At 48.5% G+C, this 18031-nt stretch overlaps 1 protein-coding gene across 3 annotated transcripts in view; it reads left to right on the top strand.

Moving 5' to 3' along the window:
- Positions 1-18031, top strand: part of RORA (RAR related orphan receptor A) — a 128691-nt gene that overhangs the window by 63577 nt on the left and 47083 nt on the right. For 2 of the 3 annotated variants that reach the window (XM_070953357.1, XM_070953356.1), the window contains exon 2: positions 14651-14680. In XM_070953357.1, coding sequence (XP_070809458.1) covers positions 14651-14680 — 30 coding nt within the window. Of the gene's footprint in view, positions 1-6627; positions 6640-14650; positions 14681-18031 lie in introns of all 3 variants that reach the window. The other variant, XM_070953358.1, reaches the window with a different exon arrangement.

Below are 18031 nucleotides of genomic sequence, written 5' to 3'. Positions count from 1 at the left end.
ATCTGAGGTCAACCTGGGTGAACATCTTTTTGTTATTAAGCTTTTCAAGCATCTGCAAAGCAGACGTAAGACCAAATATTTGTCTCTCTCTTTCTCTCTGTGTATTTTATTTTTACATCTTGGCCTGGAACTCCTAAGTGCTTTCCCAGGTTGCATCGCAAAGGAGGGGCTGAGATTTTTGGAGAGCACTCAGGAGTTATCTCAGAGGCCAGCAGTTCCAGCTGGCCTCCGAAACCTTTTAAGCTGTGAAAGACTTTGCATCGAACAGCAGAGCTTCCTCTGGGTTGATCTTACTGCTTCACCTCTGAAGTCTCTGGAGCAGGAGCTGGAAGACAGGCCAACACTTTCGTTCCTTCAGTTAAAAACAAAATATTGCAATGCAACTCCAGGGTGCATCAAGAGGTTTCTCTTGCAAAGGTGCTTTTTTCAAAAGTCAGCCTTGAGCAAAAAAAATGCCAGTGGAGACATTCCTCACAGCATCAGGACGAAGCCCCTTCCATCTGGGGTCGCTGGAAATTTAGAAATTCATTCAGGCAGGTTTAGCATTTGTAAAAAAAAAAAAAAGTTGACATTTCATCCTGGGTCGAGATTTTCTGGATATGAAATTCTGCCCAGACTTTGATTGACTCAAAGCGCCTCTGGCTAAATCCATGCCAAGGTGTGCCCGTATGCGGATATTTCCAAACGAGATGTGGAGATTATGACTGTTTTAGAAGTGCAGAAACGCCCACGAGGGGGCCTCTTTTTAGCCAAATGTCTTCCCCTCACCGACAGATATCTGGGTGTCTTCTTACTGCAGGAATTGCAGGTGTGTGAGGCCAAAGCTGTGGGTTTGGGTTGCCTGCCTGTAGATCACAGCTTATCTCTACAACAGTCTTCCATCCTTGAGCCCAAAATAAGTGTGGCTTGATGTTACCCTTTACTGTTGGGTGTATTTCAAGTGAAGATATTTATGTGGCAGTTACCTTGGGAACAGTTTGGTGTAAAAATGCACCGAGTTAACCAATATGAAGGAGGCTTTCCTGTAAGAGGACAATTGTCCACAAATAGTTTGTGGAGGACTAGGATGAAAAAGGATTGTCACCGAAGGATCCCACGTGATTGATATTTTTCCCCCAAGCTTCTTCTGACTCTTTTTCTGAAGTGTCAAGGAAGAAGCCATCTGGAAAGCTCAGGTGTGCACAAGGTAGAGATGCAGACATGTCCCCAATAAAAAAAGAGGGCACCATTTTTCTTTAACCCAACCTACGCCTTTTAGCATCAGGTGTGGCCATCCTTGGTCCTTTCTCTGAACATGGACTTCACTGACCCCAGCGTGAACTTAGGCTCCTAACAGACCTGGACATGGGCTTCAGGTTCTCCTTCAGCGCACAGCCCAGTATTTTTTAGGGGCCAGAGAGAGGCCCATCACAGCCCCACAGACCAGTCCCTCTAGCCTTTGCGTGTTGTCTTCCCCAAGTCCGGCTCCTTCCCCAGAAGGACCTCTTGTCTCCAGCGCAGGACTCTCTTCTCCCCCCCACCCACCTACGAGTCTTGCGCCTCCAGCTTTCCAGCAATTGTGAGATGCACATGGGTGATTTCATGGAGGGGCTGCAACATGCATGGGAGTGCATTAGCAGCATGGCCGAAAGCAGGAACGCAGCTGATTGCTGTTGCTGGGCGCATTTCTTAGGGAGCCTCCGATGGGCAGCGAGTGGCTGCATTCGAAGTCGAGCCGCTGCTGATGTCAGTATTCATAAATAATTAAAATGACATTTTAAATGGATTTGTTTCCAAAGCAAGTTCCGCTTGGCGGCCGTTTGGTCTCGGTAATGAACTCTTGCGCAGGCTGAATGCCACGCTGTACTCCAAAGCCCCTCCTCCCCGCCAGGTGGAAGTCTTCATTACTTTCTAGGAAGGAAACCTTGATCTAAGCAAACTCAAAACAGATCCTCAAGACCAAGGAGGTGGAGAAGCCCCCAAAGGAGAGGGAAAGAGCAGCTAAATTCAGCCCAGAAAGAAATGGCCATTAGTCAGCTCTCTTAACTGCATGGCCTACAAATACGCCAGACTGCAGCTCCCATCATGCTCAGCCAGGATGAGAAAGGAAAGTGGGGCAGGGCAGGGAGCTGTCCAGATGCTTCTTCTCAAGAATGAGCTGGACTTGGTCAACCTCAATTTGCTATGAACTTCATAGCAAGACCCATGTTGGAGGATCTGTTGACCCTACTTGGGGAGATCAGTCCTCAGGGTTGGAGACACAGAAGTTGGAGGGAGCCTGACTTGAACCAAAGCGGGGTGTTTCTTCTTAATTTCTCTGCTCCCTTTGCCATCTTGGGTGAACAAGGCCTTTGGCAACACGTAGGGCAGGCTGTAATGTATGATCTGACACTTCCTGGTCTCCTTATTTTTCTCATTCTTTTATCTCTCCCTCACTTTTTCATCTCGGGTGCCATTTCTACTGATTTGCTTTGCAGTCTCCTGCTGTAATGCTTTGTAGCTCTGTCAGTATGTAAATTAAACCAAGCATAGATAGCTTTGTGCTGCTTAATGTTCAGCTGATAAAAATTAATGTGGTGTGAAATGAGCATTTTATCTGACTGCGGATACAGTGACGGAGTTAATTAGAGTGGCAGAGCAAAATGTTATTAAAACGTAGACTGGTCTGGCTAGTGGAAGGATTGTTGAACCCCCAGACCATGGAAGTGGAGGATGGGAGGTGTCCTTGGAGACCATCCACCCATGGAGCCCCCATCCACCCCCTTGGAGGTCCAGGTGCCATCAGCAGAGGCAGCCTTCAGCTTAGACTTCCCAGAATGTGGGGCAGGTTGGGCAATCCGACATGACAGATGAGACAGGAGGGCTGGCCCACCTACAGAACGGTGGGGAAGGCCACCATGAACAAAGCCACCATCAGCATCACCACGTCGTTGATGCTGCTGTCTTGCCAACAAACCTTGCCAGTTTGAAGATTCGGGCAATCAGTCTACCTGAAGCCAGCAGAAATATTTTATTTCAAAGAAGCTGCTATAGAGGAGCGTAGGCACCTTTCCCCTTCCAGCTGAGGATACAGCTTCCATTTCAAGCAAAGCCAGATGCCTTTGCTTTGTTTTAAATTTCATAGCTTACGTTATGCTTATGTCCAGCACCAACTTCCCACTGTGATTTCTCTGATAACCTCCACCAAGGTTACAAGCATGGATTTCTGCTATTTCTTCCAAGCCAGTGGTGGGTTTCACATTTTTTTACTACTGGTTCTGTGGGTGTGGCTTGGTGGGCGTGGCATGGCTTGGTGGGTGTGGCTTGGTGGGCAAGGCAGGGGAAGGATACTGTAAAATCTCCATTTCCATCCCACTCCAGGGGAAGGTTACTGCAAAATCCCCATTTCCCCCCGATATGCTGGGACTCGGGAGGCAGAGAATAGATGGGGGCGGGGCCAGTCAGAATTTTTACTACCGGTTCTCCCAACTACTCAAAATTTCCGCTACTGGTTCTCCAGAACTGGTCAGAACCTGCTGAAACCCACCTCTGTCCCGAGCCCTTGACATTCACTGGCATCCAAGCTGGAGATCTCAGTCAGCCATTGTGGCTAATAGCTGCTGCGACTCTTCTGGTTCTCCTTGGGCGACATAATCCAGGACAAGGAACCCCTTTTGGGACCAAGAACCCCATTTGATGTTGGTGAGCATGTCCAAGGACCTCACTGCAAAGCTCCGAAGAAAAAGGGGCCAGGGCTTAGAAGCCAAAAGTTGAGGAAGAAAAGAAGATGGCAACACCAGAACACGATAACCCTGAATATGCAAAATGAAAAACAAGGTTAGAGAAAGGGGAATACTGTTGCTAGAACAGATGCTTCCATGAAGACAGAGCAGGCTAGAAGGGTTGGTTGGACTCCAAGCTTGCAAAGAGGCCATGCTGCAAATTCATCTCCCTTTTGTAAAATCTGGGAACCGAGTCTCATCTCCTCCAGAGCAGGAATCCAGAACAACTTAAACCGCCTTTAAAAGGCGAGTGGTGGGTTTTCTCTTCATTGACCCCCGTCTTATGCTCATGCCCATTTCTCAGACGTCGTCTCTTGCTGAAGGAGCAGCAGCCCCGCTTTCTGTCTAAAGAGCTCTGTGGCAGACGGCCTTGAGTGAGATGTTTCTGCCTGGCAGCAAAACCTGAGCTCTCCAGTTGATCGAATCCACCCACAGAGCGTTACATCCACGTCTGGATTAAAGCCACAGTGAAGATGGATTTTTGTTTTTAAATAGCTGTGCCCGGCTCAGGGCTCTGGGACGGGCCAGTGTGAGAGTCAGCATGTATGAATTAGGCAGAGTTAAACCAGCCATATCACTCGGATGTTTTTCAGCTGCCTGGGTCCAGCAGAACAATGGCCTCCTAGATTTTTTTGGGGGTGGGGGGGGATTAATGCTGTGTCCTGCATGCTGCCGGCTGCCCCAATGCCCGGAATGGACAAGCATGGGACTCCTTTAGTTGTGAAGCTTGGAAAGTGCTGTGATTTGAAGTTCAGTTCCCCTGACTGGGGGTGGGGGGGGAGGGGGGAGAGAGGGAGAGGAGAAGAGGCAGGTCTGCCACACTGGGGCGGAGGGTTTTCCCCCTTCCCCCCTCAGGATAAAGATAGGAAACGGGCTCGGCCAGGTTTCCAGAGTTTAAATGCCAAGTGCAGGTCAAGAGCTGTTGGTGAGAGGAGTTCATTTTGGTCCTTTGACTTCAGAGCATCATTCTCAGCCTTGACAATTTTAAGAACCGTGGACTTCAACTTCAAAAATAAAGCGCCCCCCCCCCCATTCAGCTCAAGAATGAAGATAATTCCTAGTATAAAAAGAAGAAAAAAACACCAGGAAAAAAAAAGAGGAAGGACTCCAGCCCAGTGAAAACCCGAGCAGAGCAACTGCTGCTGCGTCAGCAACTCGGCTGAAAATAAAAACTCAAACCAGATTACAGCATGCACCAGGAATACGAAATATGGTTAGAAATAATGCTTCAGCTGTGAGATCTTCAGGCAGTGGAAATAATAGGGGATAATTTAGTAGAAGAGGAACGAGGGGATCAGCAAACCCGAGGAGGGAGGAGAGAAAGCAGAGGGGGAGAAAGGGGTTGTAAAAGAAGCACAAGAAAGGATTAAGATATCAGCTCCGGGACAGGATTCCTACAGGAAGGCTATCTTCGGGGCTTCATCCTCTACCACCAACTCCCCTTGGGGACAGAAAGTCCTGACTATACAGTCAGGAGCACCTATACAGGCTGGTCAGCCCCACTCGCTCCCCTCTGTCCTGGCAGTACAGCACCCGTCAGCCCTGGAAGCTCATGGGGGTTAGCTGCGGGCATTGCCCCACACTTCCAGAGGGCACCCAGTTGGGGGTGGGCCATCTCCCCTCTCCCTCCTCAAGCAAAAGGCAGGAACCAAATACTCTGAAGTGGTTCTTCTCAAGCTTGGCAACGTTGAGATGGGTGGACTTCAACTCCCAGAATTCCTGAGCGAGGAGAGAGATTCAGAGTTGACCGTCATGGAAGAAGTCTTGGTGGTCTCTGAGCTTGGCTGTTGGCTTGTAGACGTTTCTTGCCACAGTCGTTAAGCGAATTACTGCCGTTGTTAAAGTGAATCACATGGTTGTTAAGTGAATCTAGCTTCCTCATTGGCTTTGCTGGTCAGAAGGTCGCAAAAGGGAATGACGTGACTCTGGGACACAGCGACCGTCATAAATAGGAACCAGTCGCCAAGCATCTGAATTTTGATCACCTGATCCTGGAGATGCCTCAACGGTCATAAGTATGAAAAATGCTTATCAGTCCCTTTTTTCAGTGCCGTTGCAACTGAGGACGGTCACTCAATGAACTGTTGTAAGTTGAGGATTACCTGCATTTGACTCCAAATTTTTCTAGTCTTTTTCATATCCACTCTGAACGTGAATAGTCCCCGTGGAATGGCCAATTTAGGGCTATTAAAAATCAGAGGTGGCTCATGTCATACTTTGGATGAAAGCAGCTTCTATTGATTGGTTGGTTAGCTGATTTTTATTTGGTAGATTTATAGGGATGCCCAGCTCAAAGGCCTGGGGGGTGATGGGGGGCAGGGGGGGTTCTTTCCTTTCCTCTTTTTCCCCTCTGTCTGTTAATTGCTGACCTCGGAACAGGTTGGAGTCCAGAGGGTGGAAAAGGGCTTGAACTTCAGTGAGCAAAACGATGCTATTTCAAAAATATAAAACACAGGCAAACCTCCCAGGAAGGATGAAAATATTGGAGTGATGTAGGTCAGGCAGCACTTAAACGTATAATGTGAAATTTATGAACTAGATTTTTTTTTTTAAAAAAAAAGGAAGAATAAATATTAACAGTTTTCAGAGTATCCCAACATAAGGCAGAATGTGCAAGTGCAAGAAAAACTGAGAATGAAAAAGTACTCAAGGAAACGTCATTCTATTTCCTAACCTTTTTGTCAAGCAACCGAGGCTGTCAGAGGTACAAGGACTGGGGGAAATAGGATCACCCACAAAGACGAGGAGGGGTCTCTCGGAAGCACCTTCCAACTCTGATTGGACACTATAGTTGCATACTTGGGAAAGGCTTGCAAAAATACTTTTATTATTATTTTTTAACCAACCAATGAAAGCAGCTGTAATGCATTCTGCGCATGCTCCATAGCCTTGAGCAGGGGTCTCCAACCGTGGCAACTTTAAGCCTGGCGGATTTCAACTTTGCTGGCTGGGGAGTTCTGGGAGTTGAAGTCCTCCAGGCTTAACGTTGCCAAGGTTGAAGAGCCCTGGTCTTGAGCTCTGTTTCTCAACATGTGTGGACTTCAACTCCCAGAATTCTCCAGCCAGCATGCTATTGCTGCTGCTGCCGCTGCTCCTCCTCCCTCTTTCTTCTGCCTCCTCCCATTCTCCAGTTATAAAGTCAGGGTGGAAAGTGGATCTAACCGTGACCTACTGACTCACTTTGCCCTACTCTCTGGATGTCACTTGAATCCACCAAGGGTTGTAGTGGAAAAGAAAACGGACAGAATGCCAATAAAGGAAAACATCTCAACTGCAAAGCTGCTTGAGATGGATCTGGAGGCACAATTGCTCTCGTCGTTCCAGACTCGGATCGGGGGTCTGTCAGGGTGGAAACACCCCCCCCTTCAGAAAAATGTTTGTTCACATGGGCTCCAGCTGTCCTATCTTTCCAGCCCTGGCACCAGGTGGCACCCAAAAGAGGTTTGGAACCGGCTGCCTCGCAGATCTTGCCACACGAAGACGTTGGTGAGGACGACGCTGGTGGGGGGGTCCTGACGGCAACAGATGCTGAGGCTTTCCTGCCCCAGTGATACCCTTGGAAGGGAGCAGGCCCAGCCCCTCCGCAGAGATGAAGGGCACTGTGCAGGCACCAGCAGCCCAGAGCTAGCTTGGCACCAAAGGCTCTCATTATGCAGCGTGTGGCCAGCACCATCCCCAGCACGGGGAGGTAAGCAAACCTTGAGTTATGAACAAGGGCACCCTCTCCCTCCTTGCTCTTTCCTTGCTCCATCCCAGGGGAAATCTGGACGGTCCTGTGAACAGATTCCTTGATTTCTGCCTTCCGAGCCTCCACTCGCTCTCCACTTGCTGAGCCAGCCCTGAGCGAGAGAGCTGGGCGGGGGAGCTTCTGCCGAGAGCTCTGAAGTGCCCCTTTCAGCCAGGAGAAAGGAATGACTACAGTTCTGAGTACTTCAGGAAAAGCCCATGGACATTGCTTTGAGGAAAGCAGATATTAGGAAAAGGTGCGTTTACCAAGAGAAAAGAGCAGGAAGATGCAGATAAAGATGCTGGTGCTTTTTTCCCCCATCTCCAAGCGTGCTGCTTTTCTTGAGATGAGATTGGTCTCTGTGTGGCTTGGGACCCCCAAGTGCTTGCCCTCCACCCAACGAGGAGTTCCCTGCTCCTGAGCTGAGGCCACAGGATGCCGGGCAGGTTATGTCTGCACAATGGTGGTGGGACTTCAGAAACTCAGCTGTCATCTCAGAAGGCCTCGCCCTGCCCAGAGGAGAACATGAAGCAAAGTTTCTCTTGTTCTCGTTCCCAGAGCCTCTTCTGAAACTCCGAGCTCTCTGCGCTGGTTGGCAGCTCTGGAAAAACACATCAGCCAAAAGTGATTCCCCAGGAAGAGTTAATTAAAGGTCTGATTGGGCCTGTCCTGAAGCCTCAGTCATTCTTGGGGTTACACCCAATGTTCCCGTCTCCAGAGAAAACAGGCAGAGCTCCTTATATAAGCTGGCCTTTCTTCTCGGCTTGACGTTGGCTGAACCTGGGCTGCACCAGCAGACTCGGCACCAAAATTCAGAGAGACTCAAAATGCTGCACTTGCTATTTTTAGCGGCAGCGAGAGCACAGCAATGAAACCGTAACACGCTGTGTTGTGAAGTGGACAATGGGTGTTTTCCTCCTGGATGTGGCTTGGATGGGGAGCGGGGCTGCACGTTATGTCGAAATGGGGAAGATTTTCTTGGGCAACACAGCAACCTTCTGGCTCTTCCAGGTAGACCCAATCAGGGGCTTTGCTCCACTGTTCAGTTGAAGTGGGGGGGGGGACCCCAAAGAAGATCTTGGAGGAAGGCAGAAGTGAAGAAGACCAGCTCGGGTGGAGATCCCAAAAAAAAGGATCAGGAAGGGATGAAGAGGGGGAATTTGAGATGGTGGACTTGAGAGGGAACCAGCTTCACCTTCTCCTTTGGTTATAGTCCTCAGAAAACCAACCTCTCTCCCAGAGCAACAGCTCTTCTGTTCTTCTCCTCTTCCCCTTCATTGGGAAGTCCCTCCCCCCCCCCTTTATGGGAGAGGGGTAACCAGAACGAGACTCTTCTGGGCCGGAGAAACCCCACGACATCTTGAGGTTCGGCTGTTCCTCTCAACGGAAAGGCTGCCCTTGTTTCTGCGCTTCCCTGCAGGAGCTCCAGTCAGGCCGGGACTGGTAGGAGAGGAAAGCCTCTTCTGTCAACCTTCTGATCACATTTTGTTCCCATCCTTGTTCTCGGGCTAAACTCTGACAAGTCCTGTCCCAGCAGGCATTCCTGGGCCTTGAGCAGCAGTTTGGCAGGCGGGAAGACGGTCTTCCTCCTCCTAAGACAAGCCGGCCAAGGGGAGCCGGGCCGCCCTGGTTTTCCCCTGACTCCACTGCTGCACAGATGTTTAAAGGCACAGACGGCCTGCAGACCAGGAAGCTTGGGGGGGAGGAGGGGAGGCGGAGAAGAAGGGGGAGAGGAATGAAGCGTCCTTCCCCCCTGTCCAGCCAACCCCTTCTGCCTTTCAAAGGGGCAGTTGGAGAAATCCAGTGTGAACATCTCTGTTGCCCTTGGTTAGTCTGCTTTGCTCAGTATATCTTCCTCTCTCCCTCTCTCCCTCTCTCTCCCTCTCTCCCTTCTTCTTTCTTTCCCTCCTCACTTTTCTCCACTCCTCCCTCTTTCTTTTCCCTCTCCTCCCTTCCTGCCTTCTGCCCCCTCCTCCTCTCCCTTCTAGCCCCAAGGACTCCAGAATCGTACTCCTCCTCCTCCTCCTCCTCCTCCTCCTCCTCCTCCTCCTCCTCCTCCTCCTCCTCCTCCTCCTCCTCCTCCTCCATCTCCTTCCCATGTCTTTCTCCCCATCCAGGCTGGTTTGATGTAACCAGAATGCAGTGGGGCTGAAAGTCAGGCCCACTCACCTCAATCCTGCCGGTAATGAAACAATTACAGGAGGATTAGAAGCAAATCAGGTAATAACCGGAGTGCCTGGAAACGAGGCGCGGAGGAGCTGCTTCACAGGCTCAGTGGCTTTGATGGGTGATGATGGCAGAATCCCCTCTCTGCATGTGCAGATCCAGATCACCTATTTAGCCCTAGCTGGCCATGCGGGTGGGAGACCTGAACTCCAGCCCACCTAGAGGGCCTCTGGCTGGGGAAGGCTGCCCACTCAGAAGCCTCCAGTGAAGAGGCTTCCACTCAAAATGCCAGGGAGGCTTTCACCTGGAGAGGTTCCTCCTGCCACCCAGGCTTTGGCACCAACGTAGAAGATCCGAGCTGGTTGTCGCACGACTGGCGATTGTGTGTGTGTGTCTGTGTGTTTCAGATGGCCCCAGTTGCAGCTAAGTCACTCTATTGGGATGGTTCTTTTTCAGGTTGTGTGTGTGTGTGTGTGTGTGTGTGTGTGTGTCCCCAGCCAAGCATTTCCCCTTTTGCCTTCCCTTGCAGAGAGCGGAGTAGCAAGGAGCTTCCCCTTGGGCTGATTAGCATTGCTGGGTTTTAACAGAAAGGTCACTTGGTTTCTTGGCTCCTGACTCAGGGCCTCTGAGCAGATTGGGACCATGTGAGTTGGGGGGGGGTGTGCTCCAAAGCCCCCTCCCTCTTGCATAGACAATGCATCTAGGAGTAGAATAGAATAACAGAGTTGGAAAGGACCATGGAGGTCTTTGAGTCCAACCCCCTGCTCATGTAAGAAATCTTTAGCATTTTGAGACAAGTGGTTGTCCGGTCTCTTCTTAAAAACCTCCAGTGTTGGAGCCCCCACAACTTCTGGAGGCCAGTCGTTCCACTGGTTAATTGTTCTCACTGTCAGGAAATTTCCACTTAGTTCTAAGTTGCTTCTCTCCTTGATTAGCTTCCATCCATTGATTCTTGTCCTGCCCTCAGGTGCTTTGGAGAATAGCTTGCCCCCCTCTTCTTTGTGGGAGCCCCTCAAATATTGGAAGACTGCTATCATGCCCCCCCCCCAAGTCCTTCCTTTCATGAAACTAGTGGTCTTTTCCCTCGTGGTGTTAGACAGGAGGAGAAAAGGGCTTCTTGGGTCAGGGACGTGGCTTGCAAAGAGCTGCTGTTGCTGACCTGCTTTGCAGGGCTCCCCAACCCCTTTGATGCCACCAGGGCCCCAGAAGCTTCTGTTCCTCTTAATCTTCCCACGGATCAGATCACAAGCAGTCAGCCGAAGACAGGAAAGGAGCAAAAGAGACTTCAGGATTTGAACTTTGGCTTGGCAGAGGGGGTCTTAAGGGTGCGAGACCCCCCTGCAGCTTCGGCTGAGTTAATTAGAGCAGCCGCCTCCACGGAGTCTTAAGAGGGAGTCAGCCAGCGCTGCGTCTCATGGTCCATTGGCCCAAGAAATATTGATTTAAATCCTCTGGGCTTTGCCAGAATGGATGGTGCATCGAAGAGAGAAGAGCCTGGGAACTCAGCGGCCCTCTCCCACTTCAAGAGGAAAAAGGAATGGCACGCTGCTTCCCCCTCCCTCCCCCCCAGTTTCTGGGGTGTCCAATAGCAGGCCATGGGTGACCGCAAGAAGCTCTTTTCAGGGATCTCCCCAGGCTACGGTCAACAAAGCCAAGATGGCGGTTGTCATGGAGCTCCCGTTGCATCGTTGAGGCCCACATAATATGCAGAGACTTTCTCCTTCTCTGTTGGGTGAGACCTGGGGAATTCTGGGAGTTCCCAAGTCTTTAAAGGCCAAGGCTGGACATCCCAGAGCTAGAGTGAAACAGCTTGGCCAACCTACTCCCAGTCACATCTATGGGACTTTAATCTCCAACCCCCCCCGAAAGGATAGAATAGCTGGGAATGATGGGTCTTGCCATCCAGCAACTGCTCTGTTCAGAAGATCTGGACTCAAGGGGACTATTAAGAGGAGGAGGAATCGAGCAATGGTTCCCAGCATTAAAACCTGTGAATGATCTTTCATTAACTTTTTAAAAACTGAGCTATAAATATGGGAAGCAGCGACTTTGTGATCTCCCTGATGTTGTTTTTTTAAAATAGTATGGAAACATATTCCAAGCCTGTCAAACACTTGTCAGTTCAATCTCGTTTAGGTTCCGTAACAAACAGTCATTCATTCTATTTTGTTGAGTTTGAATTAGTTTTCCCCTTGGGTTTTTTTCTCTCCTTTTTTAAACATTTTTTTCTCTCGAATAAGTGCTGTATTTTTTTTTTAAGGCAACGCTCTTCAGGGAATTCTCCTCCTGAAGATTTTTCAGGGAAAGAGCAGTTTGCAGAAATTCAAATCCATTTTTTGCATAAGTGGAGGGTGGGTGTGAGTGCATCCTTTCCCTCTTCCCCATTCCCCATCTCTGCTTCACCTTCTTTTCAGTTGATTCACATCTGACCCAAGCCATAAGCTCTTCCCTGGGAGAATGAGCGAGAAGTTAAAACTTCATGGGCTTCTGAAAAATTTAAAAGGGAGGTAATCTCTAATGCTTTAAGTGCTGCAGTTGAAAAAGCTTTCTGAAACTGTCTGCAGAATCAGAGGCAAACTTACTGCCACATGGCAGACAAAAATAGGAATTGTGCAAAGAAATAGCTCCTGGTTTTTTGTTTTGTTTTGTTTTGTTTTGTTTTTAAGGAGAAAAGCTGGGAAGGATTGCAAATTTACAGTCTCGGAAGGAAGGAAGGAAGGAAGGAAGGAAGGAAGGAAGGAAGGAAGCGGGTGGCCCTTGTTCAGTCTAACCAGTGTTATGACAGGGAAAAAAAGGATCGGAAGATCCCTGGTTCTGCCCTGTGAACCCCTTCCATGCCTTCTCCATCCCTTTTCTTTTATTAAAGGACTTTCCCAAACACGGGGAGAGTATTTGAATAATGGCATATAATTATAGCATGATCATACAGCTTTAATTTGTAATTACACATCATTGTGAGCATAAACTGCCAAGTTGTAAAGGGGGAGTATAATTTAAATTTATCCATTTTTCCTTTATTTCGACTTTGCTTCAGAGTGACTAATTATCCATTTACAGGAGCTCCGGAGGCCCCGGCACAATCCAACCAACCTTCCCGCAGCCCTTCCCTTGCAGGCTGAGGAGGGAGGACGGGAAGCACTCGGCTCTTTTCATGTTGGGGGCTCTGATTTTTGCAGAAGAGAGGGGAGGAGGAGGAGGAGAAGATATATGAGAAGGAGGAGGAGGAGAAGGAGGAGGAGGAGAGAGGGAGAAGGAAAAGCCGAAGGAAGAGGAAGGAAGGAAGGAAGGAAGGAAGGAAGGAAGGAAGGAAGGAAGGAAGGAAGGAAGGAAAACAGGGAGGGAGGAGAGTGAGAAGGAAGGAGGCAGGGAAGGAAGGAAAAGCTTTGGAGTTTTTCTTGGGTTTCTCTATTAGCTCGTGAGAATATTAAGCAAGGATTAAGATCCTTGACCACTTGCAGAAGGTCCACCTGAGCAGGCAAGGGCTAACTTCAGAAGAAACACACATAGAAAACAGATCAGTGTTTAAAAGCTTATCAAACATAAGGCTGGCAGTTGGGGGTGGGGGCTTTCTCCATCGGCTCTCCTGCTTCTCCCTGTTTGACTCATGGAGTCACCCATTAATTCAAAACAAAACTTCTTTGGAAGACCGGGTGGCATGAAATAATGGCTGTCAGATGATGGCCCGTGGAGGGGGCTCTGGAGGACTACCCTCCCGGTGGTGTTTCCTGCCTCGACACTGGAGGTTTGCTAGTTCTGTGCCCAAGAAGGAAACCACAAGGAGAAATCTAAAGAGGATTTATGGGTGGATTTGAAGGACTTAATGTAAAAAATCTGGAAATTTGGCCCATTGTCTATTCTCCTGAGTGGAAAATGAACTGGTATTGGGAATTGGCTACGATACTCTTTTGAAAGCTCATGCACCGAGTTTCCAAACTTGCTTTTTAGAAGTGGACACTATAATTGGTTTTTCAAGATTAAAAGAGTTGGTTTCTACCTTTGAAAGAAGGCTCTCTTATATAGGCACATATTATAGCTGTATTATTATTTATGTTAATACAGCTGTATTATTATAACATAAATTTGTATTATTTATGTTATTATTATTTTTCATTAGTAATATTTACTACTACAAAGAGTCATTCTCTTTGACTGAAATGCATCCATATGACAAGACAAATATGATAACCCTTAAACTTACGTGGTCTTCAATACGTAGTACGGACTCTACTTCCTGGCCAGCCAAGCCATCAAGACGGGGTCTGTTTCACTCTGGTTATTTGCTTTTAATGAGTCCGGCGGGCTGTAACTTGTAGTGAATGAATTGTAATTTCCCTTTTGCTCGGAATCCATTCCTTCCTTCCGAATGAAACCTCTTTATGTTAGTGAAACCAAATGGCTCTGCGTGGGGAGGCTGACTCTCCAAAGGAAAAAAGAAAGATTTGTAATTCGTAGCACAACCAGGAGTCTCTCTCTATCAGATATTTTCAGTTGCTTGTTGACATGTTAAAAATCAAAAGGAGGGACTTGGGCTCACATTGCATCCGATGCACCTTTTGACCTCCCAGATTTTTTAACCGGAGTTCTTCCCAGGGCACGGAGGGGCCAGAAGTTGCAGGGACTAAGAACCTGTGCTGGCAAAGCTGCTCCAATTCCTTCCTTGGCATCTCTAAATATTCAGAGATCCCTATAGAGTCAGCCTGGGCTGATTTGGAAAAACTGAGCAGGATTCAACCAGGCTGGTATGTGGTTGGGAGATGCCAGAGCCGCAGGCAAGAAAGAGAAGTCAAAGGACATCCCATAGGAAGCCAGCTGCCCCAAACATCCGGAACTTGGCAAGGCCTTCTCCACTGCTCTGCTGAGATCCTACTTCCAGGGTCTATTATGGTTGGGGTCTATTGTGGTTCTGTTACTTGTAAAGGTGCCACTGAATTTATCCTTGGCTGCGTGCAACTACTTTTAAGGCCAATGAGAGGGTCTCGTTGCTTTGCTAACAAAGTTCCTTTTCTCTTCCTCCTAGGCATTTCCGTAACGAAGAAGACACACACATGTAAGTAAGCTCCTCCTTTCTCATTGTATTGACTTTGCTGGGGAAGGAACACCTGTCCTAACGGGGTTGGCTACCTTGGGTTGAGACCCCCCCCAAAATCAACAAACAGATGGGAGACTGAGCAGGGGAAGGGTTGTTGTGAAATCAATGGTGCTTCCGAGGGGACCACAAGCTTGGAAAAAATAGAAAAGGATGATTCCAGGCAGATGCAGGCCTTGGTGATAGAGTCTTCTTGTTGAAATATTCTCTCTTAGACAGAATTTGGTCTTGACTGGTGGGGGCTGATGAACGCAAAGGCCGGAAGATTTAAGGAGTCTAAACAGCTAGTTAGAAACTGAGTCAGGCTGGATAAATGTTTTCCCAGAGGAGGGAAAGCTGATTTTTTTTTTTAAAAAAAACTTGGCTTCTGGAATCATATTCCATTGTTTATATCTGCTGTATCTTCATCTTTTACCTGCCTGAAGGCTTTTTCAGTGGATTGCTTTATTCTTCTAAGGTGGGTTTGCTTAAAAACCAGGTGATGATTGTTGTTCGCTGCAGGAAGCATGAAGATCATTAAAGAATCTTCTAGTCCTCGTGATTCCACAGAGAAGCTTGGAAACAGGATAGCAAGTTCATGTTTCTGAAGTTGTGAATAACGTTAAACTGAATCCAAAAGGGATTTTCTTTTGGGTCTCCCACTTCCACCTGGCAGGGTTACCAAAATGGGGGCTTCTCCCCTTGTTTCCGATGGACGCCCCCTCAGTATCTGCATAGAAGACACGTGCGGGTTCCCTCAGTTGGTGGGTCCCCCACGGGGCCTCTTCTCGGGAGAACCTGGAGAGGTTGAAATCCGTCCTCTTGAGGGGTCCTCCTGAGAGGGGCCTTGTGAGGGACACACCAACTGAGGGAAACCACACACCTGCAGGAGCCAGGCAGCTCTTTGGGGTGCAGTTCATCGGTAGGTGTGACATCCAACCCAAGTCTGTTGGGAAGACTCTTGCCTTTGAGAGATGCCCAGAACCATCTATGAAAGAAGGACCAGCATATTCTTCATTGTCCTCTGGGCATCCATCAAAGACTGGCCTTTTAAGCATCTTCTTCTCGTTACAGCTGATGAACAAGTCAGGCTGCTCATGGAGGACATTTTCGTGTGTGTGTGTGTGTGTGTGTGTGTGTGCGTGTGTGTGTGTGTGTGTGTGTGTGTGAATTTGTGCGCATGCGCAAGCTCTTTGTTGAGCTTCATGGATGTCCGGGAGAAATTTCCCAAGGAAGACCTACGGTCCCTTCCTAGGCAAATGACAACTCCAAGCTCCTGTTTTGCCATCCGAGTGTGAAGTCAAGGCAGGGGTTTGGGTTGTTTTTTTTTTTTTTTTTTGTGAAACACAGAGAGGGGGGGGAGGGAGAGAGAGAGAGAAGAAGGAAGGAAGAAAGGAAGGAAGGAGAGAGAGGGGGGGAGAGAGAAAGGAAGGAGAGAGAGAGAGAGAGGAAGGAAGGAAGGAAGGAAGGAGAGAGAGGGGGGAGAGAGAGAGAGAGAGGAAGGAAGGAAGGAGAGAGAGAGAGGAAGGAAGGAAGGAAGGAAGGAAGGAAGGAAGGAAGGAAGGAAGGAAGGAAGGAAGGAAGGAAGGAAGGAAGGAGAGAGAGGGGGGGGAGAGACCTCCCTCCCAAACGGTGAACTTTCCCAAATAAGAGTTAAGGGTGTGTGTGTGCTGTTGGCACTGAAGCCCCCAGAGAAAAGGGGGAGGCTGAATCCTGTCCCCCGAGGCCAGAGAAAGCTCTGGTGGTCCCTTGTGTGTTTCTGCCTAATAGCCTAACCGGGCAGCCCGGGGGTCCCTCGGGGGCCTTCCCTGCAAGAGCTCTCCCTCTCTTGGCTCCGATGGCTTATTAAAAATGATTTTATAATGAAGTTGCCTCAAATAGCAGCAAGTTTCTGCTTTGTCCTTGAAGCACTCTTTGCCCTGCTAAGACAACTCATCCTCGGCTCTGTTTTTCCACACGAGCCTTTTTGCTTGGTTTAAACTTTCTTTCTTTTTTAACCAACTGCTAGATTACGATTGATTCTTCTCCCCCTCGGAGGGAGGGGAGGAACACCTGTTCCCCACCAGCTGCTTGGAACCCGTCAAATTCCTCAAGCAGCCATTAACGGAGAAACGTGGCCATTTGTTTTCCGCACGGTAGTTGGCCATCAGTCAGGTTGATATTTTCTCCGACTGACAAGGAAGGTCCTCCTTTCCGGCTCTGATGGTGGCCAGGCCTTGCTGATCAATGCATGGAAGAGAGGCTGGACCGGTGTTTCTCAACTTGGCAACTTGAAGATGGATGGACTTCTACTCCCAGAATTCCTTTTGGGAGTTCAAATCCAGAATTCATCCCCATGGGCGGCTGGGGAATTCTGGGAATTGAAGTCCACCCAACTTCAAGTTGCTGAGGTTGAGAAATATTGGGTTCAACAGCTTACTTCCTGGGGTCATGAATGCTCCGTCCCTGAACATAAACAACCATTGGACAGCATGTCCCAGACAGGGTTCCTTCCAACCCTAAGATCTTATATTCCGTATAGAAGACCTAGAATGGAAATAAGTGAATCACTCCAGTGTTTGTCAACCTTAACAACTTGAAGATGTGTGGACTTCCACTCCCAGAATTCTGGGAGTGGAAGTCTACCCATCTTCAAGTTGGCAAGGTTGAGAAACATTGGGTTAAGCAGTTGGACAGAGTTAGGACTTTGGACAGGTCCACCTCTCTTCGTCCAGCGGAGCAGACTCTCTCTTAGCATGAAGACTTTCTTGGATTCTGCATGGCTTGTTCAGGACTACCATTCTTTTTTTGGGCACTTGAAGGAATGAAACTGGTTCTGTCTCTGAGTTGAGAGAGCTGGTGGTGGGAAGCTACAATGTGCAAGTAGGGACTTTGTCCTTAATCTGTAAGGGCATCCTCTCTCTGACAAAGGAGGCCGCCTGTCAGTGGATGAGGAAGCATTGAGATGCCTTCAAGATGGAGTTCCTTGATTCTGGTGACCACTGTCTCTTTCCTTTTGGCAGCTCTTGGGAAAAGTTATTTCTTTATCTCTTAATGCTTCCCTTATTAAACTAGATCTGTCAGTGGAGGAGATGCCAGAAACTTTTCCCAGAACAAGGAGATAGATTTCCTGTCCCAAATCTTAACAACTTTCATTCTTGCTGCATTTGAAACCTACTTTGGACTCTTTGCAAACGACTCTTGAAATTGGAAATGGTAATTTGGGGGAGGGGGTGATGGATGTATTGGCAGTAGTTGTCTTCTTCTTAGGGCCTCATCAGGAGATCTTTAACTCACTGTGGAAGCAGGCTAATTAATAAATGGATTAACCATTCCAAGCAGCTTATCCAAGAG

Source organism: Pituophis catenifer, unplaced genomic scaffold, assembly GCF_029215685.1.
Source record: "Pituophis catenifer annectens isolate HBS135680 unplaced genomic scaffold, rPitCat1.0.hap2 SCAF_14, whole genome shotgun sequence".
Lineage (NCBI taxonomy): Eukaryota > Metazoa > Chordata > Lepidosauria > Squamata > Colubridae > Pituophis > Pituophis catenifer.
This window is presented reverse-complemented; position numbering and strand designations above follow the sequence as displayed.